Source organism: Takifugu flavidus, chromosome 20 (genome assembly GCF_003711565.1).
Source record: "Takifugu flavidus isolate HTHZ2018 chromosome 20, ASM371156v2, whole genome shotgun sequence".
NCBI lineage: Eukaryota > Metazoa > Chordata > Actinopteri > Tetraodontiformes > Tetraodontidae > Takifugu > Takifugu flavidus.
This window is the reverse complement of record NC_079539.1, coordinates 5825621-5846378: the sequence shown is the minus strand read 5'-3', so window position 1 is coordinate 5846378 and position 20758 is coordinate 5825621. Positions and strand designations below refer to the sequence as shown.

The 20758-nt window shown below is 45.5% G+C and overlaps 1 protein-coding gene across 1 annotated transcript in view; it reads right to left on the bottom strand.

The window, feature by feature from the left end:
- The window catches only part of LOC130517681 (potassium/sodium hyperpolarization-activated cyclic nucleotide-gated channel 1), a 40657-nt gene extending 24059 nt beyond the window's left edge, over positions 1 to 16598 (bottom strand). Inside the window, exons 1-2 of the mRNA XM_057019711.1 lie at positions 15946 to 16598; positions 10977 to 11400 (exon numbers count right to left, since the gene is read on the bottom strand). Of these exons, the coding sequence (XP_056875691.1) occupies positions 10977 to 11400; positions 15946 to 16301 (780 nt within the window). The 5' untranslated portion in view covers positions 16302 to 16598. The remainder of the gene's footprint in view (positions 1 to 10976; positions 11401 to 15945) is intronic.
- Between the last annotated feature and the right edge of the window lie 4160 nt (positions 16599 to 20758).

The following is a 20758-nucleotide window of genomic DNA, read 5'->3' as shown; positions in this document are numbered from 1 at the left end:
AGTGACAGGGAGGAGGGGTGGGGGGAGGAGGTCAAACCAGATCCACTAATTGCAGAACCCCAGCATTTAATGCCTTACAGACTTTGAGTTGCGGCCCAGGAGGAGTCGGGCTTCCTGATTGGGTGCGTTGCCAGCACTGTCTGTGCCTCCTCGTTAAAAGCTTTGCTTCTTTTTGTTGATCTAGTTAGCCCCGTCTGACCTGTACTCCAGAGGACACTGATGTTGTTCCTGCCTGAAGCACCACTGGGTGACGGTGTTCTCGTCTGCGGCGGAACAACAGGAAATAGGTGGCAGTGACGGAGAGCCCGACGCGCCCGCCACACCCTCAGCTGGCATTGACACAAATATGGGCTTAGATTTAAACGCACGGAGCTTAAAATTGACTGGGACAGGGGCATAGATCAGCATAATCCTCTAATACAGTCAAGACAAAGAGCCAAGATGTGAAGTGATAGTGCCGTAAGGTCACACGCTGGTGTTTGGCCAGGCAGCACGACGCTTATTCATGTTTGGCACGTGCCCATCCCTTCAAGAGTGTTTACATGCAGCATTTGTAGCAATGGTTGTGACAGAGGCTTGAAATTTAGGGAGAAATGTTCCCTGATTTAGAAAAAAATGACAATAATAAGAATTACCAGGCTAATTTAAGTATGTGTTTAATGACAATAGAGAAAATGGGCCCACCTGACTCATCACCGGGCTTTAAATATGCATTTACAAACCTTCATTCATGCATCTTCAAATCGGACAGGAGTGACCTCCGTTTGAGGTTAGGGAGGATTAGCGGGGGACTAATTTGAGGGGATTAAATCCACCACTGGCTATTGCATTGAAGGATGACAAAATGTTTCCAGGAAAATCTGAATTCTCCCGCTTAACATCGTCTTGTAAATCTCCTTTTTGGATCTCCCTCGGTTCTGCTTAATCACTAAATTACAGTTAAACACAAAATCGCGTGAAGGGAATTCAGTGCAATTCACCAAATGTCATGTTTTTTTTTCCTCCCCCTAATTTTATATGAATTAAAATAAAAACTGGGCGACTCCCGCATTAGTAAAGCCAGGAGGCTGAATAAGTAGTTTTCAATGGAATTTAGGAACCTCCACTTATTAGTGTTGCTACAATAAACAGTCAGCAGGGTGTCGGCGATTCTTCCCAGAAAGGTGATCAGTCAGTCAATCTGCCTACAATAAAGAGGAAGACTGATAATTCTGTACACGCTGGAGCAAGACTTCAGCATCGTTCTCTCCGGGCCATGTTACAGATTGTTTATCTGCCTTAAAAGCTCTGGGTCCTCAGTTCCCAGCAGTACATTTAGGTAATGAGACCCCACAGTAATTTGGAGCCAGAAACGTAATTAAAATCCAGGTAGTGATCAATGGGATCTCCACACTAGCAGTAAAAGCACAGTGATCTATTAGCGAGGGGGTGGTGACGATAAAATAGGAGGTGATGATTGCTGCTTTGGTTAATTTAAGCTGAAATCTAACAAAACGATTGGGGGGAAAGAACATTAAATCCTTACAAGCAGCTTTTCAAAGGGGCAGCTGGACATCTATATAAACATCCTAGAGTGGATTTAATGCATGTTCAGAGTCCTTAGATAAATAAACATGACCAAAAAAAAGATACTCAGCTACCTTCCATTAAATAAGTGCTGCCTGAGAAACATTAAGAGCAAATCCACAGTAATGTGCACAAGGGCAGACCGCAGGTGTGGGTTTTGCACTGTTCATTAGCGCTATTCATTAGCGCTAACCATCAATCAATCTACTTCATTTGACCGCGGGAGCGTCAACCTGCGGTTAGACGTCGCTGCCCAGTTAAAAGAAAGACTATTCTGCCTTGGGTCCTTCCTGTCGCACCTCTTCGGCTCCGTTTTCTGTCGTGTCTGTGTCCGTCAGCAGAATTCTCCCGCTCTTCTGCGGTCTCGCATCACGCTGCACTGCGAGCGTAGCTGCGCCGTCCGCTGTCTCACCCGCTCTGCGTCTATTTTGGTCGTGTGAGCGCGATAACCTTAACGCCGCTGTTCCGCCTAAATCTGTGCTCGACGTTCGGAGCAGCACTGGCAGAAGCAGCATCCTCTGGGGCAGAAGCAACAGGGGTCACATTTCTGCTGTTTTCTGCATGGATGTGTGTGGCTGCGTCATGGCTAGAAGACTTAGCTGTAATTTAAAATGCATTTCAAGGACTTATATATCCTGGCACGTTTCCTGTGCATTATTTGGCGGCATAGATGTTATTTTGAGATAAATTCATCCAGGTAATTATGCATATTCCCAAAATAATATATTTTAAAGGACGACTGCAGGCCAGAAACGGCCCAAACGCATCAGGGCAGTACATTTATGGACGAAGAGGACGGATGTTCTATTGATTTGTACCTGTAACCTGAGAGGCGTTACCAAATACCAACACGGCAGCAGAACACGAGTCACATCTGCTACAAAAACAAGCAACGCGATCGGTCATCAGTGTGACGAGAGAGGCGCCGGGTAGACAGATAAGCACGACGCATGTGGACATGCTGTCCAAAAGCCACGTCAGAAAGTCTCAAAAACAACTGTTATCCCGCATGAACCGTCCCCTCCACCCCACTCCCACCCCCCCCCCCCCCCCCGACCGTCTGGTTATGCAAGTCGGCTTCAGGATGACAGTTTGACAGCATCATTCCAGGAAATAAATCAGTCCGCCGGTAATGAAGAGTGAGACAGGAGGAAGCAGAAAAGGGGAGAAGGGGTGGAACACCCCACCGAGACCACAACACAAGGGAGTATAGTTTGTTTTCCTTAGGTTTGAAATGAAAATAATCTCCAATTCAATATTAAATTGTGCCTTGAATTTCATCCCCAGCTGGTTTCCATTCTGTGGAGTCTGTTTTTGTTGAAGACTTCGTTACATCGGAGAGCAACCTCCTGTAGGAGGATTTTCAATTCTATAGACTCTGAGATGAAAGATTGTCAGTATGAAGCAGATTTTATTAAAAGCGTACAATTGGATGTGATTATAAGCTGGCCCTTACAGCAATGCTGCAGTATGACTATATTCCCAAAGTCAATTTGGCTCCTCCTTGAATATTAAATGAACCTTTTTTCCTTGTGCTTTCACCAGGGTCACAGTGTCAGTATTTCAGGACTGCTAAAGGACCTAAAAATGGCTCCTTTAATAAAACATGGAATGACTGTCTGGACAAGTAGGGAAACACTCCACAGAGCTTTCGCTACAGTGAAGCTTCGGTATCGCTGACAATCCTGCTAGCATACACACAAAGAACCATAAACATTGTTCAGTGGAGGTATTTGCACAGATGATTTCATCATAATGAAGCCAATATTGTGTATACTGCAGAGGATTTGGTCACTTCTCAAGAAGCACAGTACACTTCCTGTAAGCGACCGGGGGGGATGAATGTAAGGAAGTGTAAGTTGTGCTAAGGAGGTAGTCAGGGGAGATTAGTGGCCGTGTGAGAGCGGGGGGTGGAGGGATTTGAGTGGATTGCGCAGGGTGACCTGCTGCGCTCATGTAAACATCAGCATAACAGACCCTCCCGTCAACGGCCTAGTGTGAGGACGGAGGTGTCCTCTCTATTGTTTCAATCCGAGCAAAGACAAAGCACAGTTTCATATAAAAGAGGCGGCAGTGTACGAATACAGACGCAGCACGCCGGAGCCACGCGATGTTATCGTCGGTGATATAACACAGTGGTGCAACAAGACATTATCTAGTCTAACATACCTCTCAGTGTTAGCTATAGCAACATGAGTAACTGCACTTGATATGCTGCCTAATCTAATCTGCTCTGCAGTCGCATAGTGCCACCGCAGCCCATTGTCCTTCTGCAAAACTATAAGCTTATAAATGACCGCCTTTGGAAAAGTACGGAGAGTTTAGAAGGAACAGATGAGCCCAGCTGTCGCGGTGACAGATGGAGGGAGTGCTGCTTCATAGAATACATCTGCCATTAAGGATATTAACTCTGGGGAAAGAAAGTCACAGGACTCTAAATGCTTCACCAGTTACTAATTAATTATTTTGCACAAGACATCATTACAGGATATCTGCTCTGAGTGGCATTACCTCACTGTAATAAGTGATCATGCAGCCCAGAGAGAATCCCGCAGTGAAGTGGTGACTTCCAGGGATCACCGGCACATTTGCTCTCCCTACTGTGAACCCCCTCCCCACATACCTCCAAGAATACACACGGCAACCACCAGCAGCGGCCATAAATAACCGAGTTTAGCCTAATCTCGGCACTTATCACTGCAACCCTCCTTCTCAGACGATAGCTGTCATGTACCTGCTTACTGAGCAGCGCACGCAAGGGTCGATGCAGAGCTATGCAGCAGAAGTTTGAGGAAACGGACACTTTTGCAGGCTGGTGCGGCTGCTGAGGCTGCACAAACTGCCTCCAAACGGAGGGTTTCCATCGCTCCTCTAACTTAGCCTCTTCCAATGAAAACAACGCTGTTTATTAAATGTGATTTGGCTGCTTGTCTAAACAGATCACTCTTTAGCTTAACCTTTACCTTTGCCTCGCAGTATCGCTGCCTGGTTCTCTGTCTTTACTCTCCAGGCTTGCCTCTTTGCAATTTACCGTAAATAACAGGACGGAGGATGAGACGCACTGACAGTGACAGGAAGACAAAAAAAGGCATTACTGAGTTATTCTTAGTGGATGGGGACCCTTCAAATGTCACAAATAACCTTCTGTTGATCATTGATGCAGCATATAGAAGCTCTCTGTGGGGGGGTTTTGACATCCTGCATACACAACTGAATTAGGAACTATTTACCCTCGTCACGTCTAATTCTGCTTCTTTTATTTAGTATTCTACAAGTGTAAATAAGCAATAAATCAGATTATCATGTAATAAAGCTAAAGGGCGGATATTTTAAATGTGAGCATGAGAAACAGGAGAATTTTGTGTGCTAGCTACAATGTCCTGCTGGATGTTTAACTGCACCAAAAAGGTGACTGGCAACCATTTGAAAATAAAATACATCAATAATAAAGACAAAAAGTAAGCCAAGGTCAAACCAAGGTCATCACGAGGACTGCAGAGAGGGAACGCATGTGAGTCCAGCTGCTCCGAGTTACCTGTCACCTGCGACGCAGCGCGACACACCCCCGCCAGGAAACAAAGACCTTCGCCAGCAGCAAACTTCGGTCTGCACGTTAGCTGTAAACTGAGCTGCTCGTCTGCTGCCTCGCTCCGCGGTCGGCTGCAAAGCCACCGCAGCTCTAAGTTCAGGAAGTATCTAAGCTCTTCTTTTAACTGGCCTTCTTTACAGATCGCACATTAATGTGACAATGTCGGAAAACACAGGTGGTTGTTGTTAATTAGTGTTAATTAGTGTGGACGTACCAGCCAATCCGAGGACAGATTATTAAGAGATGTCTCTTAAGCCTCTTCAGTTTTTTATTTGTACTGCAAATTTATACATTTTAGTAAATTATAAGAATTACAGAAAACAATACAATCTTGTAATAAATGACAATGCAATCACACATAATATATAATAATGACAGCTCTTTCACTGACACTATTTAAAGGAAGTTCTGGGATTTATGATTTAGTTATGGTCAAGCAATTAGCATGTTTTAGGCTGCGTTAACAAGACCAACAGAAAACAGAAGGAGCACCGAGCGACTTGGCGAGAGCAAACGGGTTGGATCCATGGGGAACGAGCAGAAACACTCAGCCTGGGATTTTCCACCCCGTGGGCCAACAGAGAGCTTCCCTCAGTGAGCTGAGTAAGAACAGGAAGCAGGGCACATTATGTTCATCTTCAGGGAGCTGTGTCGTAGAATGAGGAGGACGAGAGCACTGACTCAAACATTGACAGCAAAACATTGTTCTCTTTTTATTTGAATTTTGTTGTTGTTTTTTGGCAAGAGCAAAATGGGACTGGATGAGTCAATCAAGCTGAATAAAGCAAAAAGGGAGGAAAAAGAGTAATTTTATCTGTTAAGTACCATCGTTTATTCAAAACTTTGTAAAAAAAATGCTTTTTAAAGATGTTCTTTCCTTCCAGTGTGGTTGCTGATTCAAGATTTGCCCAGCTGAGGAGGGTAAAACACGCAAGGACAAAAACTACAGGGCGAATAAAAAATGCAGGTGTTAAGGAGAGGAAACAGCAGATTCACTGTTCCATAGCCAAACACTTCGCTGCACCAGACCCAAGAGCTGCCTCTCCTGCTCGGGTTGACGAATGCCATCTGTGGGGCGTTAACACCGCACTAACATTAATGTATTTGAATCCCCTTGAGTTTATCAAATTTGCAGCATTCAAAATACCACTCACGACGTCACGTTAGTCCATCTTCACTAACCCTCGCGCAAACAAGCCAACAGCCCCTCTTTTCGTGAGAACACCTTTTTTTTCTTTTTTTAATCGAATGACTTGCAGATTTCTGCCTCCCCCTGATAAATGACATGTTTATCTGCAGGCCCAAGCATCCGAGAGTGCCCCTAGTATACCTGCAGGTGAAGCCAGACCTTTACCAAACAACATACAGCGTCCCAGCTCCGTGCACCCGCGCTGGTCGTAGAGAATATGAACATTGCGTCTTTATTGCTGTGGACGATTTACTCTCCTCCCAAGCTGCTACGTGGCACCTCAGGGCTATAGGGTATAGATGCCCACACATGCACACATGGACGTGACACATTTGCATGGCGAGCTCACACGTCACATCAAATCACGTCACATAGCAGGAAACGGTTGTACACGGTCATCAGCCGACGGCTCTGCTTCGACGCAGCTCTTTCCTGCGGCAGCGGGTCGCAGTGCTGCTCTGTGTCTGTCCTACAACCAAATGTCATCTGTGAGAACATGGTTCCGAGGCTCCACTCTTTTCGACCGTCGCCCCATGGCCCCGTTCGCCGTTTCGTGCGGAGCGTCTCTGTCTTTTGCGTGTTCATGGTGTCATCTGATGGCTTTGATAAACAGCCAAATGGGCTGCAAACGCGCAAAAGAAAACACCATTTTAAAAGCTTTGTCCTCTTTTAATTTACAGGCAGTAATTACAGAGAGGAAGAGGAGCAGCATCACGGAAAATCAATCAGGGGACGGAGCAACCTGAGACAAAGATAGAAAGCAGCATCATTCCTCTCTTTTATTGTTTCTCCTGTGTCAGTGTGTGTGTCTGTGTGTGTGTCTGTGTTCTTTTACATGCTACACTGTACTGTAAAGTGTAATATGGACTTTACAGTGAGGACAGCGGGTCCTCACAACTTTAAATGTCCCCTTAAGGGTTAAAGCTTGGTTATTTGTGATGGTCAGGATTTGAATAAGGGGCTGGGGAAGGCATTGTGTCCACAAGAGTCCTCACAATGATAGAAGTATAAACCTGAAACCCGTGTGCGCGCGTGCGAGAGAGGGTGGAGGCCTCAAAGCGCTCAACGTTTGGCTCAGCCGACCTCCAAGGCAGGTGAATGGAGTCGACGGGACTCCGTGAACCCAATGTGACTAATCTCCTCTGACACCACAATCTCTGCTGCTGAGGCGGCAAATTACAAGGACCTGATCATCCATCCATCTTTCCTGAACTGCTGCTCATTCTTTTCCAGTCTGTGCTTTTTTTTATAATCGGATCTTTATAACTGATAAAACAATGTTGAGAATTTGTGATTTCAACACTAAAATTAGCAACAGAAAAAGAAAGAGAGCAGGCAAACATTAAAGTTGGAGCATCTTAAAAGCAGCAGGGCGCGAGGGACACTAAAGCACACAAAAGTGTCTCTGAAATCTGTTTCCGTATACATTAGATGAATGTTATGCCCTATTTTTAAAACCAAAAAACCCTCCTATAAACTGCACAGTACAATTCAAGATCCACCAGATCAACATTTTTAGATCACAAAAAAGGAAATTCTGCACTTTATGTTTAGCTGATTAGCAATTTCCTCCGACTCCCCTCTGCTGTTGTTCTGTGGATGGTTTTTAATCTCTGAAGACCAAATAAACCCCACAGACGGCCACGTAATAAGCCCCAGTTATTTCAGCGGGGTCCACATTTAGCCGGTGTGATGCCATCATGCTCGACGCGGCTACACTGGATACCTGAGGTCACCTGGCTCACATTTTCCCTCTTTAGGATCAATTTACCGTCTGAACTGTGACTCAAGCCTCGCTCGCGACAGCTGGGGATGAGGTATCCCTGCAGACCTTTTAATTAAAGAGAGTTTCTCCTGTCAGCTGCAGTTGATCAATAAATGAATCAATCAATAAGTCAGTCATAAGATATCATGGCTTATTATTGGCTATATGCTTTTTTTGTCCAAGATAAAAAGAAAGGAGGTCTAGAAACACACAATTATTATTGATTGGTCAAACTTCTGTCTTTTAAAGACTAAAGTGATTTCACTCAATTTACCTGTCAACAGGCACTTTAATTAATTCGTTTTTAGGCAGCTCTGTTAATGATGTTAAATAAAAATAAAAAAAAAAATCTGTGTAGCCATGTCTGCAGTCAACGGCGTTGAAGAAAAATATGTAAATATAAATAATATATCTCTGGTGACTGACTGAAGCTCTCAGCAAATTTGTGACATAATGTAAATACAAGCTGTGTGTGTGTGTATGTGTGTGTGTGTGTGTGTGAGTAGCCTATCGATGCTAACAAAAGCTGGGCCAGGCTGATTCGTTAATGTCACACAAACTTGGCATTCAGAGAGTCTACAGCTGCCTCTGGGGGCTGGTAGACTGCCACTAGCCCAACCTGCACCTTTGCTGTGGCGCTGGGCTCTGACAAGAGACTCGGTGGCCATGATGAGCCAGATGTGGCACTGGGAGCTGTGGGGATTACAAATGCTTTGCCCTCAGTTGACATCAGCGTCTCTCATTAGCCCAGCACTACAGACAGCAGCAAACCAGGATCTCTTCAGCGTTTCCACTTACATCTGCAGGTAAAAGTGAAAGTTCTGCGATTTCTATCTGTCTGGTGTGAGGTCACTGGGGTAATTGGGAAACTACGAGGGAGGCATGGCTTAGAAAGTCATCAGAGCAGAGGGCAAAAATATCTTTGCAAAGTATGAAACCCTGTGAAGATGAAAGAACAAAAAAGGGCCTCCATAAGTGTTCTCATTATTTCTCTGAATTATTAACAGCTCAGCCATTAAATATGATCCCTCTGTGCACCAGTATAGGCCAGTGGTGGGAAACACTGGATTTCTAGATTTCTTTTGGGCTGCTGTGGGGACCTATGGATCAGATTTATTTATTCACTCTCTCTCTTTTTTACATTTTACTCTGAGTAATTCTTAACTTTCTTTTTGTCCTGAGGGAATCACAACCAGCCTAAAACACGCAGGAACACGGAGATGTGTAGATAAGAGAGCAGATGTTTGCACAGTGCGGTGGCTCCTGTTTGACTTGGGCTTATGTAAATTACAGCGTTTGCGTGAGCAGTGTGTTCGCCTCACACTAAGCGCTTCACACCTTAATCATATGATAGCCAAGAAGGTAAGGAAACAGTAGCAACACCAAGGCAGCAAAATCTGTCCAAGCAAACATCTTGAATATTCTGTTCCCCAGAGTCCTCACCAGCCTGCCTGCTGCAGACTTTTGGGTTTTGTTTTTTAATGGCATTTAAAAGTAAAGAAGAGCAGCAAAGGAAGTCAGAGATGCAACAAATCTGCCTTCGACTCGTTCCGGCCGGCACTGATGACATCGCAGCCTCCTTTGCTTCACAGATGGAGAAAAGAGATGGTGACAAAGTGAAGATGGGGGCAGAGAGCACACAACAGATGAAGGAATGACGGACATGCAAGGAGGAAAAGATGATTTAAAGTGGAACTGGAGTCTCTGAATAACGATCCGAGCCCTCCCCAAGGCTGATGCCGTGATGCTTCGCTGCTCCAAAACTCATTATGATGGCTGGAGACTGCATTTGTCCCTCGCTAATCCTGCATCCTGCACCTAACATGTTATGACAGCTTGGGATTTTTCCACCGAGTGCCTCATCTTTCTTCTCACGTCTCCTCTAAACATGTCCAACACTGCTGCGGTATGATTCCGTTTAATGTATGCGCCATATAACCTTTTCCCCTCCCATCTCTGATGAGGTTCGGAAGGATTTGAGAGATGGTTTGCATGAGCACGAAAGACAAATAAAGGCGAAGAGAACAAGCCGAGCACAAGAGGGACAAACTGGGAGTTGGGGGCTGCTGTATGCAAGCATTATGACACATCCCTATACTGCGCTGCCTGCGTCTCTGCATGCTCACTGCAGATTTTCATTAACCTTGCGGCACTGTCTATTTGCGTTTCTAACCTAGCCCACAACATCGTGTCTTCCTGCTGCTGCTCTGGAAGCTACATAGTAACATAGCGTACATGTGAAATGCATAATCAACTTCCCACATGGCGATTGTACCGAGATAATAACGCCAGACAAGTGCAGCCCATATGGTGCCCTTTTCCCCAGAACATGGTTCACGACTATCAGAGAGTCTAAACTCCATATTTAAGGAACGCTCGAATAAGGCTCCACCGATGCGCGGCTAATGCTTTAAAGTTTAAACTTGCCCCATTGGCACGCTACCACAGAGATGGCTGTTCCATGCTGCTTACATCTTCAGTGATCCATGGATGGGAACTGGCCCGTGTACAATAAAGTTCCATGCAGAAGTTCAGCAACCAGTCCTATATGGAGACATTCAATTGTCTCATATGCATTAAAATGCATATGAGACAAGCTCCTCAGAGCAAATGAAAAGCGACCAACCATTGGCACGGATCCACAGTCGGGACACGACACCCGGAAATTGGGACCCCAGTCAATCGTTACTGGGCGGAGGCCATTTACATCAGTGAAGTGCTTCAGGTATTTTCTACTATACGTGCACATATGAATTAACCTCCCAAGGTTGTTGCTGTGCTGCAGGGAAAAGGACCCCGCCAGGCAACAACACAATCACATTCACACCTTTGGTTTCAGTTTTTTGAAACAGAACACACCTACGTACCTCCTCCCACTGATGTATGTATCTGATGAGTCGGGACAGTCTCAACAGACGCAGAAGACTGAGGATCTTGGTGAAGCGGACGATTCGCAGGGCCCGGGCTGTTTTATATACCTCTGAGTCAAAGCCTTTCTCCACTATTAAAAAGATATAATCCACTGGAATGGAGGAGAGGAAGTCCACAACAAACCAGCTCTTCAGGTAATTCATCTTGATGACTTTGGGGTCGAGGATGATCTCTGAGCTCTCCTCGTTGACGATCCCCGTCCTGAAGTTCATGACCAGGTCCACCAGGAAGATGGTGTCCGACGCTACGTTGAAGACCAGCCAGGTGGTGGTGTTCTGGTCTGAGAAGAAGGTTATTCCCACAGGAATGATGATTAGATTCCCCATCATCATGATGAGCATTATCAAGTCCCAGTAGAACCTGCAGAACAACACACACGAGTCAGTCCAGAGAGACACACTGTTGAAGGTAAATAATGCATAGATAGATCCCAGAGCGCTGCATTAAAGTCTCACAATCAAAACCATAAACTACAAATCTCAACCAATCAATTAAAGATCCTGACTAAGCCCAGTAGACGCTGAAAGAACACTAATTGAATCTTAGAAATTTTTTATTAGCGATTTGGTTTTACTAGAATAAATCAGATGTACAGGCCCATGGAGACAATAGAATAACAGAGGTGAACAATATGTTAAAATGAATCGTCACCAGTAGCATTAAGGAAACCCAACATCCCATCAGAGAGGCTCAACAGCTGTCAAGGGCTCCAAACTCAACCCTCCCACATTACGAACATTTTCCATGTTGTCCTTTCCAGGTGAGCTCCAAATTAAAGCAGGATTCATCATACGCATCATAAAGAGCTATACATCTATTTTACAACTAGTCTCTACAAAGCTTCCACATTTTCCCTGCATGAAGAATAATTTGTGGCTCCTGCCAGCTGAAAACGAGCCGCCAGTCAAGGACGTCACCAACTGGGCAGGGAGCAGTCCTGTATGCAGAGAGCTGCTGGACTGCGATCCTCTCATCCCTCTTGGCCATGTTAATGTCTCTGCACTCTGTCCCTGATGAGCAGGGGCAGCGGTGATTCATCAGCGCCCTGCTCTCTTCACAAAGCGTCCCGGGCCTCAGTTAAGGACGCCCAGCCGCCAATGAAAATAGATGCTTACAGAAAACCTAAAGAGCTAAAAACTCTGCAGATACCTGCGGCTGCAGGCCCAACAGCCTGCCTGCCTGTCCGTGCTGAACCTCACTGCCCCTCACTGTCGTTGCCCATGTGGCTAATTAATGCAAGGCCTTAGCTTCAGAAATATCCAGGGATCATGTGTCCAATAACTGTCTTCATTTCAGCTTTACAGCAGTCGTCCAGGTGGTTTGTGATACCCATCATTGTTATTTTTTACTTCAGCAGTTACGGTCGCCTATGGACAACTGCTCGTATGGAGCGTTCAATGGAACATCAAAGCAGGGACACGCCAGCAGATTGACTTCATACACACACACACACACACACACACACACACACACACACACACACACACACTGGATGAATTGGAAACTGAATTTGGGAGAAATATTTTATATTTTTTTGACATTTCATTTTAATACGAGACTCTGGTGCAGGAAACTGCGTTGCTATGTCCTCTGCGCTGCCTTGAGATGCACAGAAGAGGACTATTCATACCTCAGGGGAGGTGGTGGAAAGAGGTGATCAAGGTGACAGTAAAGCACGATTTCTGTTGCATTTTTAGGATGCAGGGCTGGAGTATTTTAGGCTGCTTGAGGCATCTGCAGTTTAAAAATGAGGCCAAAATAATTACAAGGAGCACGGAAAAGTCAAAGTTCATGGACTCAAATAGAGAACAGGAGCTTGAGTGTCAAAGCTGAAACGTGCTCCATCCATCTCAAATCCGTGCCAAACAGCAAACAAAAAAAACTAAAGCCGAAGAATTTACTGTTTGTAAAGGAAAAGGCAGATTTGTTACTTGAGAAATATCGAGTTTCAACAAATGGAAATGTTGGATGTTTTTCACTACAGGACTGCCCACGTCTTTCTATTTCTGTCTTGATTTGGATGGATGGTATTTACAATGTACATGACCTCTAGGACGCCCACTTCTCTAATGAATAAAACATTATCTTTCACTTTCAGAACTGGACGATCTACAGAGTTAACCACACTGCCTGCACAGTGGCAAGATGACTTTTTACCTTCTAAAGTAAAGCAAGCTAAAGAAAAGTGTTTAAAGTATTTGTGTGCCTGATAATTTCCCTTTGAAAGAGCAGCAGAGAATGTGCCAACCATCTCGCTTCGTTGCACCACAGAAAACGCAGCGACACCAGTGAAGTGTGGGACAGCGAGCTTTATCCGCAGCTTCTTTGCTGCAGCGTTACACTGGTCCTGACACCCAAAGAATAACAAGAAAACCTCCACAGAGACCAGATGTTCACAGTTGATACAGATACCGCCTCCAATGAAGACCAGAGTGCCAACTCCAGCCAGTCGAGGATGATTATTGATGCAATCCTCATCCAAATCGAGCTCAACAACAAGGTCTCGGTGGCAATCGATGCCAGGCCTCTCCTGCCAAGCAACAAACGAAACCACGCACGGCCCAACGCCGTCCCATCTGCGGGTGAGCGGAGGGGTCGTGCTCTACCACATATAGAGTGGGATCAATATTCAGCACAACTGATGCCTGACTAGCCGTGCAAACATTAAGAAATATAACATCAGGACATGATGATTGCATGATGATTACATCATTTCCTGTTGTGATAATAATGATTATATTATTTAGCATTGCGTAATCTTACAATAGTCCATCCTGGCAAAAACTGTCTTCTTCATCACAGAATCTTTCGGGAGTCCATCAGAGCTTCAGCTCTGCACATGCAGAGGAGTATAAGCTCATGTATGAGGCCTCTCTAAAAATCAATGAATAATGCATTTTACTAACCTGCCATCAATCTTTAACCATCCACTGTGTACAAAAGAATATGTTGGATATTGAGTTTCAAACACTCCTCCGAAGCCATATAAGGCCCGCATGAATGGTGGTGTCACTCACGGAGTGCACTTGCGTAAGACTTTTTCATTAAAAGATCGTACAGTGTTTTCGTTTCTCTCTTCTCCTTCCTGTCACTGAGCTATATATTTTTAATTACACTGTATGATAACAAGGCTTGCAGTCCTGTGCAAAAGCAAGTAATAATAATAATATGTTTTTAGGCTCTGGAAAACATAAAGATTACCCGTGAAGTCACAGTAAAAGTGGATTTTCCGAGCAAAGTCTACCACCAGTACTCTGTCTTGATAACCTCTCCATCCTGCACCACCTTCATCATCCTCCGTCTCACTGCCACAAAAGCAACTTCAATACAGCAGAAATGAAAGCTCTAAAAATCTAACAACAGGGAATACTAGAGGAAGGAGAGAGTTTCAGCAGCAGAGGCAAACGGCCCGATTTGTCTCTGTTGAATAAGTATGTGCGATTCAAATCATGTTCTGCTTATGTGAACCATCGCCTCCCATTATTAAGGTCTCTGTGACGTGTTAGACAGCACAGGCACTAGAATAAGGACCGTTTTGTGAAGGAAATATCACTTCATCTCTGAAGATGTGCCTATCGGATAATGTGTTTCAGGCTCATTGACTGCTGCGTGCGTGCTAATCTGCTCTCAGCCACCATCATTGGTCATCATGGCGCATCTGCGTGGCCGAGTAAAGGACATCCTGCATGAGATTGTCCCCAGCAGTCAAGTTGGGGAGCAAAATGATCTCACATCAGACTCAAGCGCCCCAGGAGGCGCTTTGCAGCGTGAGTGCAGCACTTCTGATTTTGGCGTGCGGAGCTGCAGTGGAGCAGAGTGCTGCAGACTCCGAGCTCTCCTGCCTTCAGGACCACGGTCAGTTCTGACGAGCCCCGGCACGCCACACGGAGCCGCAGTGAAAATGGGAGTCACGACGGTCAGCCACCGGGGGACACTGGTGCTGCAGACGCAGGACCGGATGAGATGGCTCACATGTGTGAACAAGTGTGAACTGTAAACACGCGTCGGGTGGAAAACCAGCCGCGGCTGCATCCGATCCGGCGTGTTTACGGTTCGAACGCAATGTACTCGAAATGTGAGACAAACTGGAAACACTTTAACTGGCCGTAGGGGATGGTGGGGGGCTCAGTTGCTACGCTGCCGGACGCCAGATGATAGGTGGAACTGGGGGTCACCTTTGTGGCGATTTACGCGCGAAAGAACGTAGATGCAGGGACGTACAGGGGAAGTGAATTGTGGCTTCTGCAGCTCTCTGCGCGGCTGGCACATTCCATCACATTACCTCTGTGCCTAAACCCCTTCATAAACATTCACACCTCCGTGGCCAGATCATGTTTTAGCCCTTTGTGTCAAACAACAGGGGATGCCTCCCCTTGAATTTTGCCTTTTGCGCGATTTTATTTTACCGCATTCTGTGCCCCGTGCACTCACAGGCCCGCAAATGAAATGTTTACAACCGGGATGGTGCAATGGCATTGTCACGTTGTGTCCAGGTCCCGTTGCCTCTAGACGGGCGGCGTGTCGCAATGAGGCCACATGCCTGCAATTGTGGAACCGCCAGACAACGTTTGGTTTGGTGCTTTATTCTCCAAATCATGACATTCAGCGCTGTTTTTTCCAAGGACGGTCCTTTGGAGCCTTAATGCATCCCCTGTCTATTATAACAAGAAATGCCGCAATGAAGCGCACACATACACACGCACGCACACACAATCACTGTGTACATTGTCGGTAAACGGACGCCTGATTGCCTGAATCCAGAGGCAGATTAGCGTGCGCGCTCCGGGGCAGGCAGGCTGTGCCGATGACAGAGCGTTATGTGTGAGAGTGTATAGCTTGCAGACCCTCGGGTGACGGGAGGGGTGAGGAAGGGGTGGGTGAGCAGGTGTCTTTTCCAGTCCTTACCTAAAATCGCTATATGGATGAATGATCCAGTATCCGGCCGTTTGAACCCGCTCTTGCTCTTTCTCCACGGCTTTCTGACTGCCGAACATACGCAAGGAGAACTTATTGACTCCGGGCTGCATCATGGCCCCAAATTGCCTCTGCATAAAACCATGTTGCCTGGAAGCCCCCTCCAGATCGTCAAAGCCGACCATGGCCTCTTCCCGCTCCCCTTTGAAGCTCACAGAGTTGCTGTGCTCCTTCGTGTTCTGGCTCCCCGTGTTATTTTTCTGTATCGAGTCTTGCCTCTGAAAAACATTATTCCCATCAGCCTTCTCCTCCTTGCCGCTGGAAAACGAATTGGATTTGTCTTCCATGGTGTTGTGAGTGTTGCCGTTGCTCTCGGTGGCGGAGCGGTCGGTCTCCTGCTCGGGAGGTGCTGCGCGCTGAACACGGGAGGACGCGCCGTCAGCTCTCCTGTCACTATACGGGTTTTTTCTTATGTCCTTCAAACGGCTCTGCTCCTCTCTGCCTCCAGTGCGAGTACTGCAAACTGAGACAGAGCGCCCAAGAGCCCGCTGGATCAGGTTTCTTGGGTTACCGCCATCTACCGACGGCCTGGGCTCCTGCCGCGCAAAAAGCTGCTGCCTGGTCTCAGCTCGCACGGCACTGCGGATTAATTGGCACATGCTCCTGCACCTTATTTACATAATGTGGCTGATGATACCCCCCTCAACGCCCCATCCCCTCGTCTGTTATCTCTATCACACATGGAGAAAGAGATCACATATTACAGCCATTTTTTTCTTTTCTCTCTCTCTCTTTTAAATAAAGATGTTGTAGCCTTTTCTCATGATCGATCGTTGGTTTGTGTGTCCTGCTGCGTGAGGGCTGATTACAACACGGTGAGGCAGATTGCAGAGTCGGTGTTTTTGGAGTTTGCTGCTCACATGTGAAAGCAAGTTGAGCGTCTGGCGAATAACGCGCCATAAAAGGTGTCGCAGGCACCATCCGACATTCAGGCGCAGCTCTGACTGCGTTCGTGGGAGCCAAAAGGACACTTTTAGCTCTGCAGGTGGATAATAGGATTGTAATAAAGTAATCAGTGGCGTGGTGAATTATGTCTGCAGATTGCATTATGACAACCCGATTTAGGGATGACAAACTATCTGTCCCATCCCCAAACTTTGTTAAATCAACATATTAGCTTTTCAGGCATGCTTGTAATTGACTTGCAGAGTTGATTTGTTCGAAACAGAATCCTGGAAACTGCTCTAATAAACGAGGCTGATGCGTGTATCCGAAGACGGATGGGCTCTTAATGCAATTCCAAAATATTTTTAAAAGAATATTTTAATGTTAGCAATCTAAAAGGTTGAACATAATGATTCTGCCGTGGCTGAGATTTTACTGATGAGTCAGCAAAACAAGATCGCATAGCAATGATCTGAAGGTGTCTCTCCAGATGGTGGTATATTTTTATTTTTAATCCACTCCTCCAGGACTATATTCCAGTCAGTAACAACCAAAGTTTAATCAAATAATCGTCATTTTGACATGTTTTTGTGTTCAGTAAAACTTGAAAGGATGAAACTATTTATTTGTAATCGAGGTTGAATCTCTAACTCACTTTCTCCAACAGCTTACTGATTTTCGGAATGTTTGTAAATGTAAAATTTAAATGATAACCTTACATTTTCTTTCTTTTGTTTTTAGGAAGGCAGAAAAGTGTCATTAGAAACCAAACGGCAGTTCGTGTCAGTCATGTAGGTTTATGGAGACGTAAATTATTATTAAATAATTAATTAATAGGAGGGATGCAAAATTCACAAAATAGTATTTTGAGACTGTCCACAGAGTGTTCAACAGCCTTTGATGCCAGTCTCTGTTTTCTGCCTCTCAATCTAAAAATCACACCACTAGATTAAAGATATGGCTAAAAATATATAGGATCAGCAATCTGTCCACTCCAACCTCTGATCCCTCAACGCTGAATTTACATTCAGTTTTCATTTCCTGTCACATTTAAAGAACAAATCCCATAAGCTGACTACTTATGTGAGTGTCTGAATGTCCTGAGGTGATCAACCTTTCCATATTTCCACACCACTTTGCAGTGACAGCATTGTTTTTGAATGCTCGTCTGTTGGAATCTGGAGGGGGGCAGATTTATTGCCTCTGTACAATTGCATGTTCGTAAGTTCCAATATAATTTCTTGTGCAGAAGAAGAGATCCAGTAGAACTTAACCATGGAAATTTGTCATGTCAGCAACAAAAAAGGAGCATGGCCAAACGATAGAACAGATTTAAATGTGCTTTTTGAGTCTAGCGTCTTGCCTGAAGAGGAAAATAGTTCAGATATTTTGCATGTTTGGCAATAGATTATTACGTAATCTTCCGAGTGGTTTCATAATTGAAACAGACTCTTCCTTAATTTCTTTTTATTTTTTAGTTGGGGTTTGCGTTAGATTGGATTTGTTGGTGTTCCAACTGTTTCTCAGTGCTTGTGTAACTTCAGTGGTGTTAGGGGGCTGGTGTGTGTGTGTGTGTGTGTGTGTGGGGGGGGGGGGGGCGTTGCATAAGGTTGATGGCTTAAAGGAATGCTGATAGAGAACAAATTGCAAATCCTAAAAGGGCAAATCAAAAGTCGGGGAAAACGGCTACAACAACAACAACAAAAGAAATTTAAGTTCAGGGGAAATCAGGGAAAGACTTTCTTTTTGCCAAGACGGAGCTCAAAAGTCCCCAGCGTTGAAATGTCCCTCTCTGTGCGCCGGTCTCGCCGTCCCTGCTGAAATTACATTGTCTCTCGAAGATTACTTCCAGTCATCTCTGCTTACGGGCAATAGCTCATCCACACAGAGAATTACATACCCCTGCACTGCCAGCCATCGCGTGTGCCACAAATAGCATCGGCCTGCTCCCGGATGGCAGCATTGAGTTACAGTGATGGACCCCCCCCCCCCACCCCACCCCACCCAGCACCTATTCATTTTATTCAAGGCACTCAATGTATGGTCAGTTCCTTCTTTATGAGGGGAACATATGAAGAAAAAGAAAAGAAAAGAAAATTGTAATTTAAGTTAAATTGGCTCCCATCCATCCATCCATCCATCCATCCATCCATCCATCCATCCATCCATCCATCCATCCATCCATCCATCCATCCATCCATCATCCATCCATCCATCCATCCATCCATCCATCATCCATCCATCCATCCATCCATCCATCCATCCATCATCCATCCATCCATCCATCCATCCATCCATCCATCCTCTTTTAAACACTGCTAATTCTTTTGCCGTGGTTCATCCAAGCAGTAACTGACGTGTTACCAATCCATCCCTGGACACACACACACACACACACACACACACACACACACACACACACCAGACTTCCGCACTCACACCTAGGAGTAATCCAGTTAAGAGTGCAGGATTTTAGATTGTAGGAGGCACCTGGACTATCAGTAAGATCCCACAGGTGTGAGAACATGTAAACTGGACCTGGACCCAGAACATTCTATAGAATAAAGGGGGCTGTGGGTCCAACACCACAGCTGTGCTGCCCTGGAGGACAACCTTTTGGATTTTAAGAAAGCATTTTTTGCTAGATGTTTTTGTAATTTGTTGCTCTTGAAGCTACAAAGTTTTAGCAAAGGTATTACATCAAAGACAAAAATACAATCTTCCACATTTTGTACTCGTCCTCCATTTAGACTCTTGTCACACGGCTGACCATTTTAATTAAACAGCGACAGGGAACAGGACGATGTTTGGAATGGTGTAATGCGGGACTGAAAGCTTTGGTCCACGTCCATACGAGACTGTCAGTGTATCCTGGACCACAGAGATGGAGCATGTGGTGTTGGACATGGCCCAGCTGGAGCACAGGTCCACATAATCCACACATGACCACAAACTAAGCACTCAAGCAGCAATTCAGCCGAGATCTTCCCAGAAGGAAATATTCAACTTGAAACTCTTTACTGACAACATTGTGTAATTGGTGGACAACAAAATAATGTCGGAACCATCAGCAGAACCCCAAATGATTAACCTGGATTCTGAATCAAAGCAGAAAAGGATCCAGCTCCAGCTGGCTTCGACCGTGTTTCCTGTCACATGGGTTAATGTGACGGGTGCATGACGATATCATAATTAGATCCACGCAGCTGATCTCTTGTTTAACCCCGCGCAGATTAAACAGAGAAAAGGCTGCAGCTGCACTCAACCTTTAAGCTCATATACATGATTAAATGGTCATCAACTGCTTATCGGTGTTACATAAGAAACAGATTTTGTCTGCTTCAGGGCTAATGAGGTCTTGTGACCGTCAGTGGCACAAGTTGCACATATTTTGGTGATAATATTATACCACCGTGTCGTGCAAAGTCCACTTTATGGGAAGGATACAGAATTTCTTTTCACCGAGCAAGGCCTGAAGAGTTTGGACGGCAAATGCAAATCGCCTTCCTCTCTTCCTTCTGAAGAAGGTGGAGGTTTATCAGGACACGACACCTGATCCGGGTCAGCGGCCTGGAGTCTGCTGACGCAGCAATGTGTGACATCACTACTCAATTCAAAGGTTGTCTTGAAGGTGGACTTTACTGACTCGTCTTTTTTTGTCTCCTTTAAGCATCTAAATTTAACTACCTGCCTTCCTGCTATTTTTGAGCCTATTTGGTGGAACTAGGAAGCTCAGTGAAGCGCACTGCTGCTCAGTTGCACAGTTCCAGGCACCTTTGCCCCCCAGACATGCCTGGAGAGTGGGTCAGGTGTGGGTGCACCCTGTGGACGGCCTTTCAGTGCGTAATTCCAGATTTGT